The sequence below is a fragment of the Castanea sativa genome, chromosome 5 (assembly GCF_040712315.1).
Source record: "Castanea sativa cultivar Marrone di Chiusa Pesio chromosome 5, ASM4071231v1".
Taxonomy (NCBI): Eukaryota; Viridiplantae; Streptophyta; class Magnoliopsida; order Fagales; family Fagaceae; genus Castanea; species Castanea sativa.
The window spans coordinates 50,083,449-50,102,343 of NC_134017.1; the positions used below are offsets into that span (position 1 = coordinate 50,083,449).

The following is an 18,895-nucleotide window of genomic DNA, read 5'->3' on the forward strand; positions in this document are numbered from 1 at the left end:
TACTCCAAGGCATTAGCCACATAGCCTGCCTTCCCCTTCTAGAAGTCTCTGATGGAGGAGTTTAGGGAAAGAGGAGCTCCATCCAATACCAAGAGGGGGTCCCAATTTTGGACCCTAGGGCGACAATTAGGCCCCCTTTCTATGATTGCCCCCTCGCTCGAGGACTTCTTTTATGCCCATTTAGTTATTTTAGCCCCTTTTTGGGGCTCGAGCTTTTTGGAGGGGACTACTCCTCCCTCCTCAACCACGTCTTTTCCCTTCCTGTCCCGTTTTCTTTTCTTGTTTGCAGGCTCAGATGGGGAAGTATGGGTAGGTAGAGGAGTCAGAGGTCGGGTCTAGATAGCCACCTCAGGCACAGACCCTCCTGTGTAGGACTCGAGGAGTTCAAGCAGGCTCGTCTTTGGCTTCCTTTGTAGCACCATTGCATCGGGGATGTCAAAAGGTTCTTGGACGCTGTTGACTTGAGCAGAGGGAAGGTGGCTGAAAGTAGCACCTAGAGATTCTAGGGATTGAGGCTGGTTAAAGGCTTCGAAGTCCTCCTCGGAATCCGAAACCTCCACTACCTTGACTGCTTCTTCAAGAACCAAGTGGGAGGAGGTTTCCTCTTCCTCAACACTGTGCTGAAAAGGTAGCTCTACTGGTTGAGTGCCTGCAAGAGGAGGACTGGTGAGGAAGCCGATTACTGCAACGTTAATTTGTTGCAACCGAGGGTCCTTCGGCTTTATCACGTACTCGGGGGCTTGGAAACTGGTGGAGATGGGCTTGTATCCAACGATGAGATGAGCTGCTCAAAGTTGCCCGTCGGTGTGGACGAAGATCTTGGATTGGAATATTCTCGTCAGGTCAGGCTTGTTGACAAGATTGAGGTTGGGAACGTTAAAGTGCTTATCTGCAAAAATTTCAGAAATGAAAGTATTGTTAGAGTGGGAAATCGTTGAATAAAGAAAAGTAAACTCACAAACTACAAAGAGGGGAATAGGAGAGTGTTAGTGACAAATGGGCAGCGTTAGAATAATAAGCCTAAACCTAAGTACCCCACATGGTTTCCCATCTCGTGTCAAGCAATGAAGTCCATCGTGCCAATCCCCTGAGACAATCAGGAAGTCTTGGTGTATACCCTTGTTGGTATCGAGGAGACACGATATGAGCCTAACTTCAAGGACCCTAGTTTTGAGGTAATACCCCTGGCTCTTGAGGTGCTGACAATTATATACCCAGTTAACATCATGATGGGTGAGGTTCAAACCCATCTTCTCGTTAAGGGCGTCTATGCTACCTAGTATCCTAAACATATTTGGGGCACACTGGGTCGGATAGAGTCCATGGGCAATTAAAAACTCCCTAGTTAGTCTACCCATGGGATTCCTCATCCCCCCCCCCCCCCTCCTCTATGAAAGCAATCATGGGGATTATTACCTCCCCTTCTGATCTCATAGCATGCCATTCTTCTTGAAGGAAATGCTGGATCGAAACCCCAGCAAATATGTGGTAACGGACTTTAAAGTTCTTTATGCCCTCTGGGGTGTCTACTAAGTTAGCGAATCTACCCATTTGAGACACGGGTAAAGGGTGTTAGGAGAATAGGGTGTTAGGAGAATAGGGTGTAAATTAGAGGGCCGAGGAAGAAAGGGTACTAAAAATAAGAAGGAAGGCTAAGGGTAACTTACAAAAATTTAAGAGGGCACCTTGGACTGATTCTTGAGAGTTGAAGATTCAAAAAGTGGAACATCCAGAGTCTTCGAGCAATTTATATAGGGGTGGGAAAAGTAAGTGGGGGAGTTCCCGCTCAAATCCCCACAAAATTTCTCCACCATAGGATCTTCATCACACTGTAGAACGAAGGGAACACGGCGCCGTATGGAGTAAATGCCGAGGTGTCCCAGATGCCAAAGTGTCCGGAGCATGCTCCTTTGCAGTTCAAAAGACACCTACACGAGAGAAAGTAACATAAGCGTGGGAAGTATGGTTACCAAGAATCGAAATCCCACTTTTCCCCAGGAAAGAAAGAGTAGAATTTCGAGGGGCTATTGTAGGGATGAGGGGCCCAGATATAGATATTGGGTCGTGGGTCACGCTTGAGGACGTCAAATAGCCCGAAGACAGATAAGTACTAGCAAAGGCAGATAAATTATTAGGCCAAGGAAGAGGTCTGGTCACGATGAGCAGGAGATGTCCGAGGAGCAATCCCTCCTCAGCTGACAGAGTGGAGGCTTAATGTCCGACCACCCATCAAGAACTGGGCAGCATGCAACTATGTTGGGAAGGATAAGCTTTAAAGGGGGATGAATCAACAGAGAATTGATAAATATCTTGGTAGAAAGCTACTACCACCACCGCATTGAATGCTCTGCATCTAACCTCCTAGCTGCATTAATGTTAAAGTGATACCTAAATAGTAACTTTCAGCCTTTTAGCTACTCACAAAGACTTCAGGAAGGTGCTGATGAGACAAGTATCGAGACTAGCAATCTAATCTACACGTGGAGGGTTGAGATGACAGAGAGAAGGGAAATATAAAGGGGATGAAATCCCTTACAGTGGAGATCATCAAAAAAACCAGAGAAGAATCATTGTGTAACCAGGAATTGTAATTTTTGTATAAGTCTAAGAGAAATATATAACACACCTTCCTCGAACTTGACCGAGGAGAACTTTTCTTGTTCAAACTGTTTATCTTGTTCATTCCAGTGGTAACTAGCTTATTGTGATTAGTACCATCCTAAGTTATTGAACGTTCAATATCAGACCCACTCTCTAACAAATTCATTGTTTTGGGCTCATTGGGCCATTATCCATCCATTTGGGCTATGGAGCAAAATACGTCCTTACAGAAGCCGAAACCAATTCCCCAACTTTATTTTCACTTTTCGTAGATAATTTCAAGAAGAAAGCATACAATGATAGCATTGACTGATAATTAATTCAAACTTCAAAAGGACATATTTTCTGTGATGTTGTTTTTGAATTATTGAAATGGTTTCTTTTTACCAATTTTATTTCCATTTTGAATCATTTAAGGTATTAATAATTTTAGCAAAATACTCTTATAAAGTACCCTTTTCTTTTGTTGCAAGTTGTAGTGACTAATGTTAAGTACATGTTTTTGTTGGCTTAATTCCTTGATAAATTTGCTTATAATTAATTCTCTCATTTTTATGCATTTTTTTCTGGGCATTATTGTTTTTGGGTAGAATGTACTTGAGCCAGGTCAAATCTTGGTCAAAGCTACGTTCTGCAACCCGCATGCGACCTGCTTAGCCTACAAGTTGACTTGTGGAAGCTAAAGATGGAGTCTTTTATTTATACATGTCGCAACCAGCGGTCGTGAGTTGCATGCATACAGAATGTCTTGCACAGGCCTGATCTGATTTTTCCGACTTTGACATATAATCCAAGAAACACACTGCACGTTGGATGTGTGAAAAGAGTGTGAGCTAAGCTCATAAACCAAGAGAGAGCATTGTTAATCCCAACCTTTGTATGAGAGAGAGAACCTATGACGTTAGAGTGAAATTCTTTCATTCTTTCTTCTCCTTTCCCTCTCACCATTGATATATCTTAGAGAGGATATTTTAACCATCACATTCTTCACCATATTTTAGTGTTAGAGAATTGATTAGTTTGGAAACCATTGGATTTTTTTCAAATCCAAATCAAGTTTGGTAGATTTCCATTGGCGGCTCAGTGGTGGTGACTCCAAGAAGCTAGATGAAGAAAGTTCTCAGTGAATTTTTTGCTAGCTGAAGCTTGAAAGGCTCAGGTACTTGGCGGGATATAGATTTGGAGGGTTTGTAATCATCCTTGTACTACAACTATTCGTACTAGTTGAGTTATTCGACAGAGGTGTTGGTGGAGGGGTTTTTTTTCCACCCAGGTGCTTGGGTTTTCCTCTTTGTAAGCACGTCTTCATGTTTACATGTGGTTTGATTTATTTTCCACTTTGTCATATTGTTATTTATATGCTATAGTTCATTCTTGAATATGCTTGCAAAATGAAATTTTGGCTAAACACATTTATTGGACTAATTGGTTGATTTTATCTAATTTTGTATAAGCTATAAAATTTAATCAAGGGGTCTAAATATTATGCTAAGGTGATAGTAGCATTTCTCAAGTTCTAATATAATAATTGCACATTTGTGCAGCCAAATAGATCTTTCTTACAATAATTTGTCAGAGCACTCTGCACCATCCTGTCGAGAAAATTTGTAAGTTTCTGCCTACTGGAGCTTTACACACTTTTCTCTCTTCATAACCTCTCCAGTTTTCTGAAACTAACTGATTTTTCCATTGCACCAGAAATTTGTTCAAAAGCTTTTCTGGAAGGGACAACTCGTAAGCTTCAAACTTGTACTGTTAAGAAGAACCAAAGCTTTTTTTCTTCCTTCATCTCTTTTTTGTTGAATAACTGACACTCTTTATCTACTACACTGATTAAGAATACTTAGTGAATGCCTGAAGTACTTTCCATGTTCAAAAGGTAATCATACATTCATTCAAATCGAGTTATGAGGTATATGCTTCAGCTATTTAGTCATTCCCTCCTCTTTTGTAATTTCCTTCCAAAATGAATAAAAATTTTTGGTTAAATATTTAATCTTGTACATAATAAGTACATAAATTAATTAACAATACAATGGATACTTCGTTGTTGTTCTATCATGTCCGTTTGTATTTGATCAATGATAGGGTGCATCATCTATGTAGATCGGTATTTTTTGCATATAAATTGTGGTGGGAAAGCAACCACTGTTGGAAACATAATTTATGAAGAGGATGAGGAGACAGCTGGTGCTGCGGTATTTGTTCCTGTGAGGGAGAGGGAGAATTGGGGATTCAGTAGCACTGGAAATTTTCGGGATGTCACTACCCGAAATGACTATGTAGCAAAGAATGTATCTGCACTTACAATGAAAGAGTCTGAACTGTATACAAGTGCACGCCTATCTCCTCTTTCAATCACATATTATGCTCGCTGCTTAGCAAACGGACGTTATAAAGTGAAACTTCACTTTGCGGAGATAGTATTCAGAGACAACAGATCTTTTTACAGTCTTGGAAGGCGGATATTTGATGTTTATATCCAGGTATTCCATCAAATTTATTTTTATCTATATGTTATAGTGGAGGAGTTGAATGAATTGATTTGCTGCAGGAGGAACGGGTGATGAAAGATTTTGATATTGAAAACACTGCACGAGGGGTTGATAAAGCAGTTGTTAAAAATTTTAATGCAGTTGTTAATAATAGCGTTTTGATGATTCGCTTTTATTGGGCTGGGAAAGGGACAACAGCTGCCTCAGAGACAGGAGCATATGGTCCTCTCATTTCAGCTATCTCTGTGGAATCTGGTAACTGTATTGGAGATTAAGAATCTTGTCATTGTCCAACTTCTTCCACATTCAGATTAAATTGATGAAAAATAGCAATTTATTGGAAGTAGAACTCCTTAATTATCTGCATTTAAAAAAAAGACTCAGAACCAGGTTAACGTGCATTTAGATGGAAGACAACCAAAACTTTATAATAACTATGCCCTGCCAAGTTTTCTTTGAACTAATCAATCTTGCTTTGGATTTTCTCTTTGGTGTGATGTATATTTCTGAATGCAATCTCATAATCACTGTTTTTCGCTATTTTTCTTTCTATAGGTTTCATTCACCTTAATGATAAGATGCAGATGACCATTGTGGTTGGAGCTGTAGTTTTGGTGCTACTTCTCATTTTTATGATTTTGGGCATTCTTCGGTGGAAAGGCTATTTGGGAGGGAGGATATCAAGGGAAAAAGGTAACCTGGGAAAATATTGATGTAAAGATTAGAAATGACAGTATTCATTTTCTCCATCTATGGCAGAAAGTTAGAACAATGTATAGAAAAAGTATACAATGCCTCGTATGTTATTACAGTTCAATATTTTATTTTTCCATATCTTTCCACAGACGATCAGCTTTCCAAAATACACTTTGAAAAGAAACTGCATGATTGCGGGATCACAGAGTGTTAAGCATATGAACTTATCCTGAGATTTGCATGATGATTGGAGTGATTTAATTCTACCTATGATTATAAATGGAATTATGCAAAATCCTAGTATCATTGCTTTTTTGTAAAATCTGCATCAAGTAATTTTTAAAATGAATATTGCATGGATGGTGTAGGCTCGCTGTAGTTGAGCAATTGTCTGATGAAGTGCGTAAATTAAGTTTCTGGGAGGAAAGGTTATCAATTTTGAAAAGAATTCAGTTTTGACATGTCCTCAAAGTCGCATGAAATTTGGTTTGTTTGTTTAATATTCTTGTTTTAGTTGCGAAATGATCTAGTGTTAAGGGTTATGCACATCTCATTCTATAATAAACTAATGGAATATGACCTCTTTCATTTAGTTTTTTGAACTTCTTGTTATTGCTGTACAGAAGCAAGAAAGAGGCAAAAGGAAAAATCTATCAAATTTGGGTTTTCAGCACCTGTTCATATATCTTCTTTTGCTTCTTACGGCTTCTGTTTGATCAACTACAATAGAGTGCCTTCTAAAAGCAATTATTTTTTTTCTCATTCTTTAAGAAGTCTGTAACAAGTCGAGAGGCACACAAATATTTGGTCAAAAATTGGATATGTTTTACTGTAAGATGTAGTGTGAAATCTTAGCCTAATGCCTTTTACAGAGTTAAGAAGATTAGATCTCCAAACTGGCTTTTTTACATATAGACAAATAAAAGCTGCCACTGATAACTTCAATGTTGCAAACAAGATTGGAGAAGGTGGTTTTGGATCAGTTTACAAGGTATTTGAGAACTTTTTCTCTATTCTAGAATGAATTTATTTTCCATCATTTTCCTTGTTCTACTTATTGATCATTGACATTTGGAGAAATACATACAAGAAAATGTTTATTTTTCAATTCTTGACGCAGGGTATACTATTAGATGGTACTGTAATTGCGGTTAAACAACTTTCATCAAAATCAAAGCAAGGAAGTCGTGAATTTGTGAATGAAATAGGCATTATGTCTGGTTTACAACATCCAAATCTGGTTAGATTGTATGGATGTTGTATTGCAGGAAAACAGTTATTGTTGGTATATGAGTACATGGAAAACAATAGCCTTGCACATACTTTGTTTGGTAAGACAATGTTTGCACCTTACCATTGATTTTATGATGATAACAGAATAATGAGGACAAAACACTAATGATGAAATTCGTTGATTGGGTTTGAACATAAATTTCAGGTTCTGCAGATGGTCAGTTAAAATTGGATTGGCCTGCAAGGCAGAAAATATGTGTTGGCATAGCAAGAGGTCTAGCTTTCTTGCATGAGGAATCAACACTGAAAATTGTTCATAGAGACATCAAATCTACTAATGTGTTGCTTGACAGGGACCTTAACCCTAAGATTTCTGACTTTGGTTTGGCCAAGCTCAATGAAGATGAGAACACACGCATTAAAACCAAAATTGCAGGAACAATGTGAGCTACCTCCTTTTCTTTTGGCCCCTCTTAACATCCTTTGGAGTCTATTTTCCCCCGATTCATTTCTATTTTATCACCTCTGCTAATGCAATCAATTAGCCATAAGAAGTAGAACACGTCAAACTCAAGAAATGCACCTAAGTACCAAGGGAAAACCTTAAACTCACAAGGCAAAGGTAAAAGAAGAAAACTATCTCTGAAATTATATTACTAAATAACTTGATGCTTAGTGGGCTATAGCCACTAACTTATATAGGAAAACATTGGGGCAACCATAGGTGGTTGGGAAACCCCAAATAACCCTTAATTTGTGTCAGGCACGAAATTAGGCTAAAAAAATGGAAATATTCTTAAGAACTGCAAAATTGAGAATATTAGAAAGGATGACATTAAAAATTTTAGGCAATGTCCCAGAATTAACAAGAAAGCTAGAGCTCTTACAAATTTTAGGAAAGTAGTAAGTTTTACTCCCCACCTCACTTCCTTTCAAGTCACCAAATTTTACGTGATTCTACTACCAGTTCCATGAATTTCTAGGAAAATTCTTAGGTACTCCCGGAGTATAGTGAAATGGTGTTCCCTCCTCTCACATTCATAGTGGACCCCACCATGAATTTAATGAGCGGACCCCACCATGAATGTGAGAGGAGGGAACACCATTTTCCGTGCTCCGAGAGTATCTAAGAATTACTCGAATTTCTATTAAGTGTATTTTCACTTGGTGAGCTTTTTGTGTTGCAACTTATGATGATCCCTCTACTAGAGGAAAGGTAAGGTTGTCTATTCTATCATCTTCTATAGATATGTATTATGAGTTATTAAACTGAATCAAACACAAAATATTGAATCAAATATAAACTAAAGGGCCAAAAATGGAAATTTTAAATCAAACATGAAGGGGCAAAATGAAAATTTTAAAATATAAAGGGTCAATATGAAAATGAAACAAACACAGGGTCAAAATGAAAATTTTGAAACGTAAAGAGCCAAAATGCAAACAACTCTAAAACAATCAATATTCGCAATGCAAGAATTTTTGTATGTGAAGAAACCAATCACCCTGGCGAAGGTGGCACTTAAACCTCCTAATGTGGTTTTCAAATCAAAAAAACATGTTTCATTTTTCTTGAAAATTTAAGGCTAAAGGTGTACTTTTGTCAAATATGTTCCTATTTTGAGTCAAGAATTGAGTTTCTTCCTTTGATTCATCGATTGCCCATAAGCTTCTAAAACAGCTTCCACCAAGTGATTTCTATTTATGGACTTCACATAGAAATCCAACCCTTATCCAAGCTTTTAGAATATTCACATGTGAGTGATGAGATTAATTAAGAAGTGATGTCTCATATTGGATATAACCAACAATTGTTGGTTAATATAACAGAATTGAGTTCAAATTCATATTTTTAATAAATATTTTGAGTTAAGTGGTGTCATTATATATTATATTAACTTCTTAATTTGAAGTCTCCCTAAGGTCTCTATGGTGGTGTGTAGTAAGGTGGTAAGGTTATCACAGTCCCTTTTGCAATTGGAGCTAGGACAGAGTGCGTGTACTTGGAGCCCACACAAGTGTGCATCATACTAAGCAAGCCCATAAAGCCCCCACAAATGATCTTGGAAAGAGGCCCAACAAAATATTATCGCCAATGATGCTAGATCAAAGTAGGACGACGCAACAAGAGGTTCCTAGGGAAGTGGGCATGTGGGGTGCTCATGAATGAGTGTATGGGGATAACATGTGGCTCTTATGGATGGCATATGAGAGGAACATGGATGACGCATAAGAGAAGAAGAGCTCATAGGAAAGAAGCAAGTAAGACTTGTTCGTGGCCTACAAAGAGGTCTTGAAACCTACAAAGAGGCAATGGCTCACCCGTGAGGGATAGACCCATTTATGAAACTTCTTATCTAGACGGCAATCAAGAAAATTCGAAGTTAGAAATATTTAAAGAAATAAAAGATAAAGAAATATTCTTGTTTGAAAAACTTATCTTATAAATTTTAAAAATAAAATTAAAATTAATAAAAAGATTAATATATAAGATAAATACAATAAAAGATAAGAAGAAATTCGGCCACCTCCTATATATTTGATACCCTCTCCTACAAAAAAACTTGTAATACCAACCCCATTTGTAATTCCATCAATTATTCGTCTATCAAAAAAATGAGTAAATTCGGCCAATGCTCTCATAGCATCAGTTAAGGATATTACATAAAGAACATCCATGTAGCCACGATTATCTGACCAATCATATATGACATTTTTTATTTTTTCAAAAACAATTTTATTTTTATTAGGAACACTTTTAACAAATGAAGTAAATGTGTTTGAATGTCCCACATGGAGAAAATTTAAATGAGTAAGGAAATTAATATAACAGAACTAGGTCCAAACCCTTAGGCTTAAGCTTTTGGGTTAAATGGTGTTTTTATATGTTATATTAACTTATCAATTAGAGTTTCCACAAAGTTCTATCTCCCCAAAAAGTGATGAGCGTTCATTAGTGAGTCCCACCAAGTAGAATGAGGAAAACTCTCATGTCCATTATGTAAAAGGTTCAACTTAGTGGTGAGTCTAAGGCAATTGTGCTTGTTAGTGACTCACATTGTTGTGCAAGGAAGACTCCTATGTTTGCTCTACTCATGGTTGAGTAAAGGGCACTCTATCGGTGATGGTAATGCATGACACCATGAATTGTTAAGAAAAAGACTATTATTTAAGAGGGAGACTAACTGAAGTGTAGTCAAAAGTGACTTAGTAGAAGGCTCACATGTGAAGGGGAGATTTGTTACAATATTCACAAGTGAGTGATGTGGTTAATTAAGAGGTGAAGTCCTACATAGGATAATAACCACAAGAGTGAGTGGTTAATACAACATAATTGGGTTCAAACCCATTGGCTTAAACTTTTGGGTTAAATAGTATCCCTATATGTTATATTAACTTCTCAATTGAAATCTCCCAAGATGTTACCTCCTAACACAAGCCTATCATACAAACCACCAAGGGATAAAGTTGAGCATGAATAGTGATAATAACAATAAGAAGAATTTTTTTTATTGATGTTAAAAAATGAGTCACCCAAAGTATACGGGGAGTATACAATTGGGGGCATGCAATCAATCACTTAAATTACATAGTATCAAATCACTAACTGAAAGTATAGTACAACTACACAAAACTATCATCCATTCCAACAAATTCTAAAGAAAAATAGTTTAAGGTCAAGCAAACTTCTCTTTGAATCCTCAAAACATTGATTATTCCTCTCCCTCCAAACACACCACATCAAATAGTGAGGAGTAGCCAACCAAATCCAACCATTTCAATGATGACCAAAACACCATTGCCAGCAAGCTTGTAACTCAACAACCATTCTCGACATCTCCCAACAAACTCTAAACAAGCCATACACCATAGACCATATATTAGTAGCAATAGTTCGATGGAGTAATAGGTGTTCGACTATTCCCTGTTTCATTTACACATATAGCACTAACCCAAAATCCAAACACTGTTTCTGTAAATTGTTAGTTATCAAAATTTTCCCAAGGCAATAGTCCATCCAAAAAAAGCAAATCTAAATGGGAACTTTGACTACCATATGCTTCTTCAAGGGAGTGACTAATCATTAGCATTAAGCAAGGCTTGATTGTACCCATTAATCCCAAAACCCTTTTTCTTAGCTAGAATCCAACAAATCTTGTCCTCCCTACTTCCCTTCACTGAAGTGCCATAGATGGAGTCCATAAAATTTGATAGGCACTCTAATTCCCAATCTTGAATAGCTCTTATAAAATTCACATCCTAATGAAGGACCCCAATGGTGAATTTCATAAGATCAGCCGCCCTAGCCTCCTTATTGCGGGTAATCCAGAATACTCAAAGAAAGCACATCATTGGAGAGCTCCCCACACACCACAAATCCTACCAAATCTTCACTCTATATCCATCCCTTACTTCATACTGGATAAAATTGGGTCAACCTCATCTTATTGTCTTCCACAAACTACCTCCATAAGGAGCAAAAACTTAATTGGAACACCAATTGCCCCCCTCACAACCATACTTTTCCTCAATTAACCCTCCTCCAAAGCACATTCCTCTTAATCCCAAATCTCCACAACCACTTCCCTTATAAACCTTCATTGAAATGCCTCAAACTCCTAATGGCCAACCCTCTTGCTGGAAAGGATTACAAACCTTAGTCCAATTCACCGGATGAAATTTGGACTCATTCTCAAAACCACTCCATAAAAAGTTTGCTGAAATTGTTCAAGTCAATTAGCCACATCAACTGGAATAAGAAATAAAGAGAAGAAATATAGGAAAATTAGACAGAGTACTTTTAATTAAAGTGACTCTATGTCCCTTAAATAAGTACAACCATTTTCACCTTGTGAACCGCCCTTCCACCTCTAAAATAGCATTCCAAATCATCTTCTCCTTAAATTTATCACCCAAAGGAAGGCCTATATATTTCATTGGAAGCAAGCCCCACTTACAACCTAAAGACATCCACCAACTCCTCAATGTTAGGAACCACCCCCACATGAACCAATTTAGACTTACCCAAGTTTATTTTTAGACCCAACACAGCCTTTGAACCAAATAAACACCAAACAAAATATCAGAAGCTGATCCATATCAGTACCACTAAAAATCAAATTATTATTTGCAAAGAGATTGAGACACCATCAAAGTGTTTTCTACTAAATTACCCACACCGAAACCTAACAAGTGACCTTCATTCATAACCTTAACCAACTTTCTGATAATTGCATCTATAACTATGACAGACAGCAAAGGAGAAAAGGGGTCTCATTGTCTTAACCCCTATAATTCTCAAAAAATCCACAAGGAGACCAGTTAATATGGATAGAGAACCGAACCATGTATAGGCATAAGTGGAATAAAATAAAATGGGTAGGGCCTAGGATTTGTTTGGAATTAGCACCAAGTAGTGAAAATAGAAAAAAATACATCCAACAAGTCATAACCAAGCATGGGAGAATGATAAGAACCCAAGAATCAGTACATAGACTTTCTTGGAATTAGCACCAAAGTACAAGAAGAATTCAACCCAAATTACATTAAGGAAATACTGTTTCACACTAGTTCACACGCATATTCACAATTGATGTGAGAATGTCCACATTTTAAAAATGTAAGACATTTTAACACAAAAGTGGATGTATGAGAATAAAAAATAAAAAATCCTTACATTAATCCATGACCAACTGGCTACAATAAGGAATCCATGTGCTTCACAATAGGCTCTCCAAATTGGGAGTGGCTCACCTCCAGTTTTTATTTCTCCTGTTTCCTCCTGTTTTCAGATAGATGAATGACACCTAGAAACAAATTGATCCAATGATTAAAAAGAAAGAGGCCAACTAGGAAAAATACAGTAGTGACCTAATTGCCTCTTCCTTTTCGCTCTGGCTCTCCTGTCACTCTGCAATTGTGCAGCATCACCACGCCAATCACTTTGCAACTATGCAGCACCACAACGCCAAACCGAAAATATAGAGCACAAACGAAAAGCCCAAAATTGACCATATTAGTCAAACTGAAATCCCAAACCATCTGTGAAAAGTTAAATCTCACCATTGACGACCCTATCGCGTGCTTGCAAGAAAATCAATTGTTTTCCATTTTCGATTTTCAAATCAAGTTCAAAACCAGTGAGCTTTTTCGTCGTTGAGGTTTCAAATCTCAGATGCTTTTCATTAAAAGCTTACCCACAATTTTTCACATTTCGCATCTCCCTCTCTGTTGAAATCTATCACCATTGAAGTTTTTCGGATTTGCATGCGTTTTTTCTTTTCTTTTCTTGCTTTTCAGATAGTGAAAATCGAATGGTTTTTACTCTTCTTGTTGTGTTTATTTTTCTAATTTTAAAATGATGTTCAACTTGAGGAATTGAGAGATTTGTGAATTTTGAAAACCCCTTCAATCTTTAAATCTTCAACCCTGTAGGAGCATAAATAAAAATCTGAATAAAGATTTTTATGAGAGAGAGAGAGAGAGAGAGAGAGGGGCGAAACAAGAGAAAGAGAAAGGGAAAATGAGAGAAGGGAGATTGAGGTGGGCGATGGCCCAGAAAGCTCCATAGAAGGATGGGTAGCTGTAGAAAGAGATAGAAAAAGAAAAGAGAAAGCAACGCACAAATTGAGAGAGAGATGTGGGCTTTTTTTTTACCTTTGAATGGTTGGTGTGCCAGATGTCATTCATCTATCTAAAAACGGGAGAAAACAGGAGAAATAAAAACTGGAGGTGAGCCGCTCCCCTCCAAATTTTACATCTAAGATAGAAAGAAAATAAAATCATAGTAAGATTACAAAAGATATGAAGGTAAAAATCAAATCCCTCTAATAGCATCAATTAGAGTTAATCAACATACCACCGGCAAAGGTGATGCAGCAATAGGAAGCCCTCAAAAGGATCCATCATTTTGAACCACTTGCCAAGAGGTCGTGACTTCAAGTACTAGTACTGACCCATACTTTCTAATATGCAGAAATTGTAATAATGGAGTCAAGTGGTAGTACGCTCTACTATAGTGGTTCCCATTGGCTTACCAAAATACCTAAGTGACAATGTACCATGGGATGTGAAGCAATGATTACACACGCGAGTCCCTTTTTTTCTTCTACAAAAAAGAGTTGAATCAACATCAATCAGGTTCAACAAAATGAATCAGTACTAAATTTCTAATAGGCCTAATTTAGGATTCGCACCTTAATATCTACCACTCCACACACCCACCACACCTCCCCCCCCAAAAGAAGGAGAAAAAAAAAACAATTGTCTTTAACGGAAATTACTCAAGCACTTTTATCCATTTTGCCACTTTCATAAAACGTAATCTCTCCAATTTAATATACATATTGGTTGTTACTCATGCTTTATTTTTCTTTTTCTTTTTTATGTTACGATTATTACAAATTTTCTTCTAAAAACAAACTTTTACTAATTTTATTACGTAGACCTTACAAACCGATGAGTCAACTTTTAAAACATAAACCAAGAAAGTAATTAAGAAATTTAATTATAATGTTGCTAATTTGGCACCAATTACATTTATTTATATTTTTGTAAGTTTTTTGTAATAAAATTTGTAGTAGGTCTAATATTTTCCTTTATTTTTTTGTTATCACTTCTAGTTCATTGAAGCTAAACTCTCTCATATGGTGGCTGTCTTAATTACATTATTGCATTCTTAATACAAGTTGAGAGTTAACAGCTGTTGGTCCTGTTGGATTTAGAAATTTATACTATCATACTAGTGAACCAAATATCATAGCTGAATGTGTATGTTGCAGGGGCTATATGGCACCAGAATATGTATTATGGGGTATTTTAACTTACAAGGCAGATGTTTATAGTTTTGGAGTCGTTTTATTGGAAATTGTTGCTGGGAAGAACAACAGGAAACATGGACCAAACGAGAACCCTGCATGTCTTCTAGATTGGGTAAGATACATCCTTCCAATGTTCTTTTGAAACTTCGCAGCTAAAAGCCCCATATGAAGCATGAACCCAAGCTGCTTCGTTTGGAGCTACTCCATTTGACTAGGTCAACCTGCTTTATGCTTCGCTGGGCTCAAGGTGGAAAATCATCATACATAATTTAGTTGAAATTGTCTGACCCCCAGTTATATGAGGAGAGAATTTAGCCAATTGAACAATATTTTTTGTTTGCATCTTCAAGGCTCAAGTTGCATGATTAATTTTTCATTGAAAATCTAAGTGATGTGCTGATGATGTCTTAACGTTTTGTTAAAATTCTTCAAAACACTGGAAAATTTAATTATATTTTGCAAAAAAAAATGAAAAGGATGAATTTCCCAACTAAAAAGAAGTTGTTATTAATTGCTTTATATTTAAATTTAAAAAAAAAAAACTATTCTTTTATTAATTTACTCACTTATTTTTTTCATCATTTGAATAGGAAGCCTATAGCTTTGCTCATTAATAGAAAATTGCAACATTAAATCAGTTTTTTTTTTTTTCATTGGTTTCCTTCTCACTCCCAAACTCTCTTCTTTGTCACTTCAGGCCATCATTTTACATCAGAAGGGGAATATGATGGAGCTTGTAGATCCAGAATTGGGGACTGAGTTCAGTAAGGAAGAGGCACTAAGAATGATTAAGGTAGCTTTATTATGCATTAATCCATCACCAGCACTTAGGCCCACCATGAGTGCCGTAGTGAGCATGCTTGAAGGACAAACAGTCATTGATGAATTGAATATGGATCTAAGAGTTTATAGTAATGAATGGACGTTTGATTCCTTGAGTGACCAATTTGGTCAGAGCCAACGTGAAAGCTCAATGAAAAGTGAGAGCCCCACTCAGTCCTTAAAGGCTAGATGGATTGGGTCTTCTTCTACATCTGCCCCAGGATCTCTATCCCACTAATCTTGACTCTCGGTAACATATATAATCAACTAATATGTGCTTGTTTAATGATAAGAAACTATATACTATTTGTTTCACTAGCTCCAAAAGATAAATGGATTAGCTATGTGATTTAAGTCTCAAGATCTTGAGTTTGACTCCCTCTATTAGTATACAGCCAACTCCTTGGCTCCTTGCAGACTTGCAGTTACCTAAGAAATTTACCCATGAATGTGCCACAGGAGGATTGCCTATGCCTATTGCTCCAAACAGCCTAGGGATTAGTTAGGTTTCAAAAAGATTTGGATATCTCGTAAAAATAGAAAAAGATCAGCTATGTGGTTTCAACTTTCAATTCCAACATTTGTAAGAGGAAACTCAATATATTTTTTACAAACTGAAGAATTGTTCCTTCTCAATATGACTACATGTGACCCTAGATATCTATAGTGTTGAGCATGTAGTTATTATTAATTATAGAGATGTATATACTCTTATTGTACATCTGCCCAGGATCTTTATCCTATAAATCTTATTTCTTGGTAATGTAAGCATGCTACTGCCCTCTAAGCTTATAAGACAGGTAAATGTTTGTTTGATGATAAGAAACTATATTCACTTCACTTACTCCAGGAGTGAAAAGCTCAGTCCTACGGTTTTAATTCCAACATGATACTTTGGATGGGATTTTTTTGGGAGTGAGGCACATCTATGTCAAGGGCGCACTCATTTATTTAGCCCTTTGGCCATTGTCGGCTTGTGGACAAAAATATGCTCTAGGCCAATTGCCAAGGGTAATTGGGCTTCGTTTGGGGGTTAACACTTGACTTGATTCCTTCCGGTAGAAAGTTGCAATCCAATAAATTGGATGAGTTTAAGTTATACTTGGTGTATCTTCACAAGAGTTACACTATTTTTGAACCATTGGATTTTATTAGATCTAATGTTAGAAAAAGAACTAATGTCATGACATTAATGATCTTTATTTTGCGAAATTCTAGGCTCTCTCTCATAACCTGAAATTTGTCACTTACTCTCTCTTTTTTTTTTTAGAGGGAAACACGTCAACGTATTTTATTAAGAAAAACCCGCTAAATCGGTTTGGAATACAGAATAAAGTTGTGATGGAACATCATCCATCCAAACTAGAAAATCTGGAATGCCTATTGCATATCTAGCCAGACTATGCGCTAAATTGTTGCCTTCCCTCTTTGTATGAGAGTAAAGCAGCTCATCGAAATGTTCAGATAAAAACTTCGCATCCTCCAATAGTAAACCGTATGGCACCAATACCTTCTCATCCTCCCTTAAGCCTATAATGACTGCCATTGAGTCTCCTTCTAACACAGCCCTCCTCACACCCACATCTGATGCGAAATTTAGAGCCCACACCGCAGCCATAGCTTCAATATCAGAACAACCTAGCATCTAGTGCACCACCTTCGAACATGATGCAATTACTAGACCTCTATCATCTCTAATGACTACACCTATACCAAATTTCTTCTGCTGTGGGAAAATTGCCCCATCGAAGTTAATTTTGAAACAACCTGATGGGGGTAGCTTCCACTTACATCTCGTTGGTTGGGTGTGAATCGGTATTGAGACTTGGCTGACCTGTGTTGCTTGGAATTCAACTAACCAAGTTTTGGAGAGGTGAGCAATCTGATGGATGGCATCTGCGAGTTGATTAAGCGGAGCCCGGTTTTGCTAGTTCCATATGGACCACACCATAACAGCAAATAATTCCAGCTGCTGAGTGTGGTTGATTATCCATGATAAAAGTTCTTTAAAACTTACAAACTGAACTTCTCCACGAAAACTCCACAGCTCCGGTTCTGCCCACACCAAGTCAAGCTCAGAGCATGACCACAATGCATGTAGGGAGTCTTCTGTTGCAGCTCGGCATCTCAAGCATAAGTCCTCCTCTGTTATTTTGCGCCGAAACCGAGATTTTTTTTGTTGGCATGGCTTCTCGGCAAGCCCTCCACAGCAGTGTCTTCACCTTTTGTGGTACACATGGACCAAATTTTCTTCCAGATCTGTGTATCTTCCATTGTGACCGATTCCTGAGTTCTGTCCAACATCTCTTCCTCCATTTTTAAGAATTTATAGCCTGACTTGCAACTGTACTGTCCGTTACTTGAATTGGGCCAATACAAAGTGTCTTCCGTAGCAGCTCAGCTTAGAGGGGTTTGCTTGATTAACTCTGCCTCTTCCTCATTAAATAACCCCTCTACCATCTCTACATTCCACTGTCTAGTTTGTGGATCAATAAGAATATCCACAGTAGAATCTTCATAATCCACTATTGGACATACGGATAGAAGTGGGGGATGTTTCTTTGGCAGCCAGTGGTCTTGCCAAATTCTAATTTTTTTTCCCATTGCCACCCCTCCACCTCGCTCCCCTTTGAATGACATGCCTCCCAATGAGTATACTCCTCCATGCATAAGAACCCAGCCTTGAATCCTTAGCTTCCATGATTGTTGTGTTTGGAAAAAAAAACGTGCCTTGAATACCTTGTAGAAGAGAGTATTACGATCATGCAAGAGCCGCCAAGCTTGTTTTGCTAAAAGTGAGTCATTGAACAAAGCAAGATCTCTAAAACCCATACCACCCATTGCTTTAGATTTTGTCAAATCTTTCCATTTCACCCAATGGATTTTCCTCCGATCACCTCATTGTTCCCACCAAAACTTCTTTATCATTGCTTCAATCTCATTGCATAGGGTCAAAGGAATTTTGAAACATCCCATTGTGTAAGTTGGAATGGCTTGGATGACTGATTTTATCAACACTTCCCTACCCGCTTGTGAAAGTAGCTTCCCTTCCCAACCTTGGATTTTCCTCCACACCCTCTCCTTGATATAGTTGAAGCTTGTTTTCTTCCCTTTTCCAACAAATGAAGGCCCAAATATTTCTCGTATCGCATAATTTCAGGAACTCCCCAAGCTTCTTTGATATTATGGGTCTCCTTGCCTAATATCCCTTGTTGGATGAATTAAACC

General features: G+C 37.5%; 1 protein-coding gene and 1 pseudogene across 1 annotated transcript; one reads left to right on the forward strand and one right to left on the reverse strand.

The window, feature by feature from the left end:
- LOC142633893 (putative leucine-rich repeat receptor-like serine/threonine-protein kinase At3g14840) overlaps positions 1 to 16,390 on the forward strand; it is a 33,117-nt pseudogene extending 16,727 nt beyond the window's left edge.
- A 571-nt stretch (positions 16,391 to 16,961) lies between these two features.
- LOC142635355 (uncharacterized) lies at positions 16,962 to 18,508 on the reverse strand. The gene is made up of 3 exons (XM_075809529.1): positions 18,407 to 18,508; positions 17,502 to 17,594; positions 16,962 to 17,312 (listed from the first exon to the last, which is right to left on the reverse strand). Exons 1-3 carry the CDS (start codon positions 18,506 to 18,508, stop codon positions 16,962 to 16,964), a joined length of 546 nt encoding a protein of 181 aa, XP_075665644.1.
- Between the last annotated feature and the right edge of the window lie 387 nt (positions 18,509 to 18,895).

Bases quoted from the DNA above. Each gene is read 5' to 3' on its own strand.
- LOC142635355 (XM_075809529.1), bottom strand. From the start codon at position 18,508: ATGGGTGGTATGGGTTTTAGAGATCTTGCTTTGTTCAATGACTCACTT. The intron at 17,595-18,406 runs GTATTCAAGGCA...ATATGGAACTAG, and splicing joins GTAATACTCTCTTCTACAAG to CAAAACCGGGCTCCGCTTAA. The intron at 17,313-17,501 runs GTCAGCCAAGTC...GTGGTGCACTAG, and splicing joins TTGAATTCCAAGCAACACAG to ATGCTAGGTTGTTCTGATAT.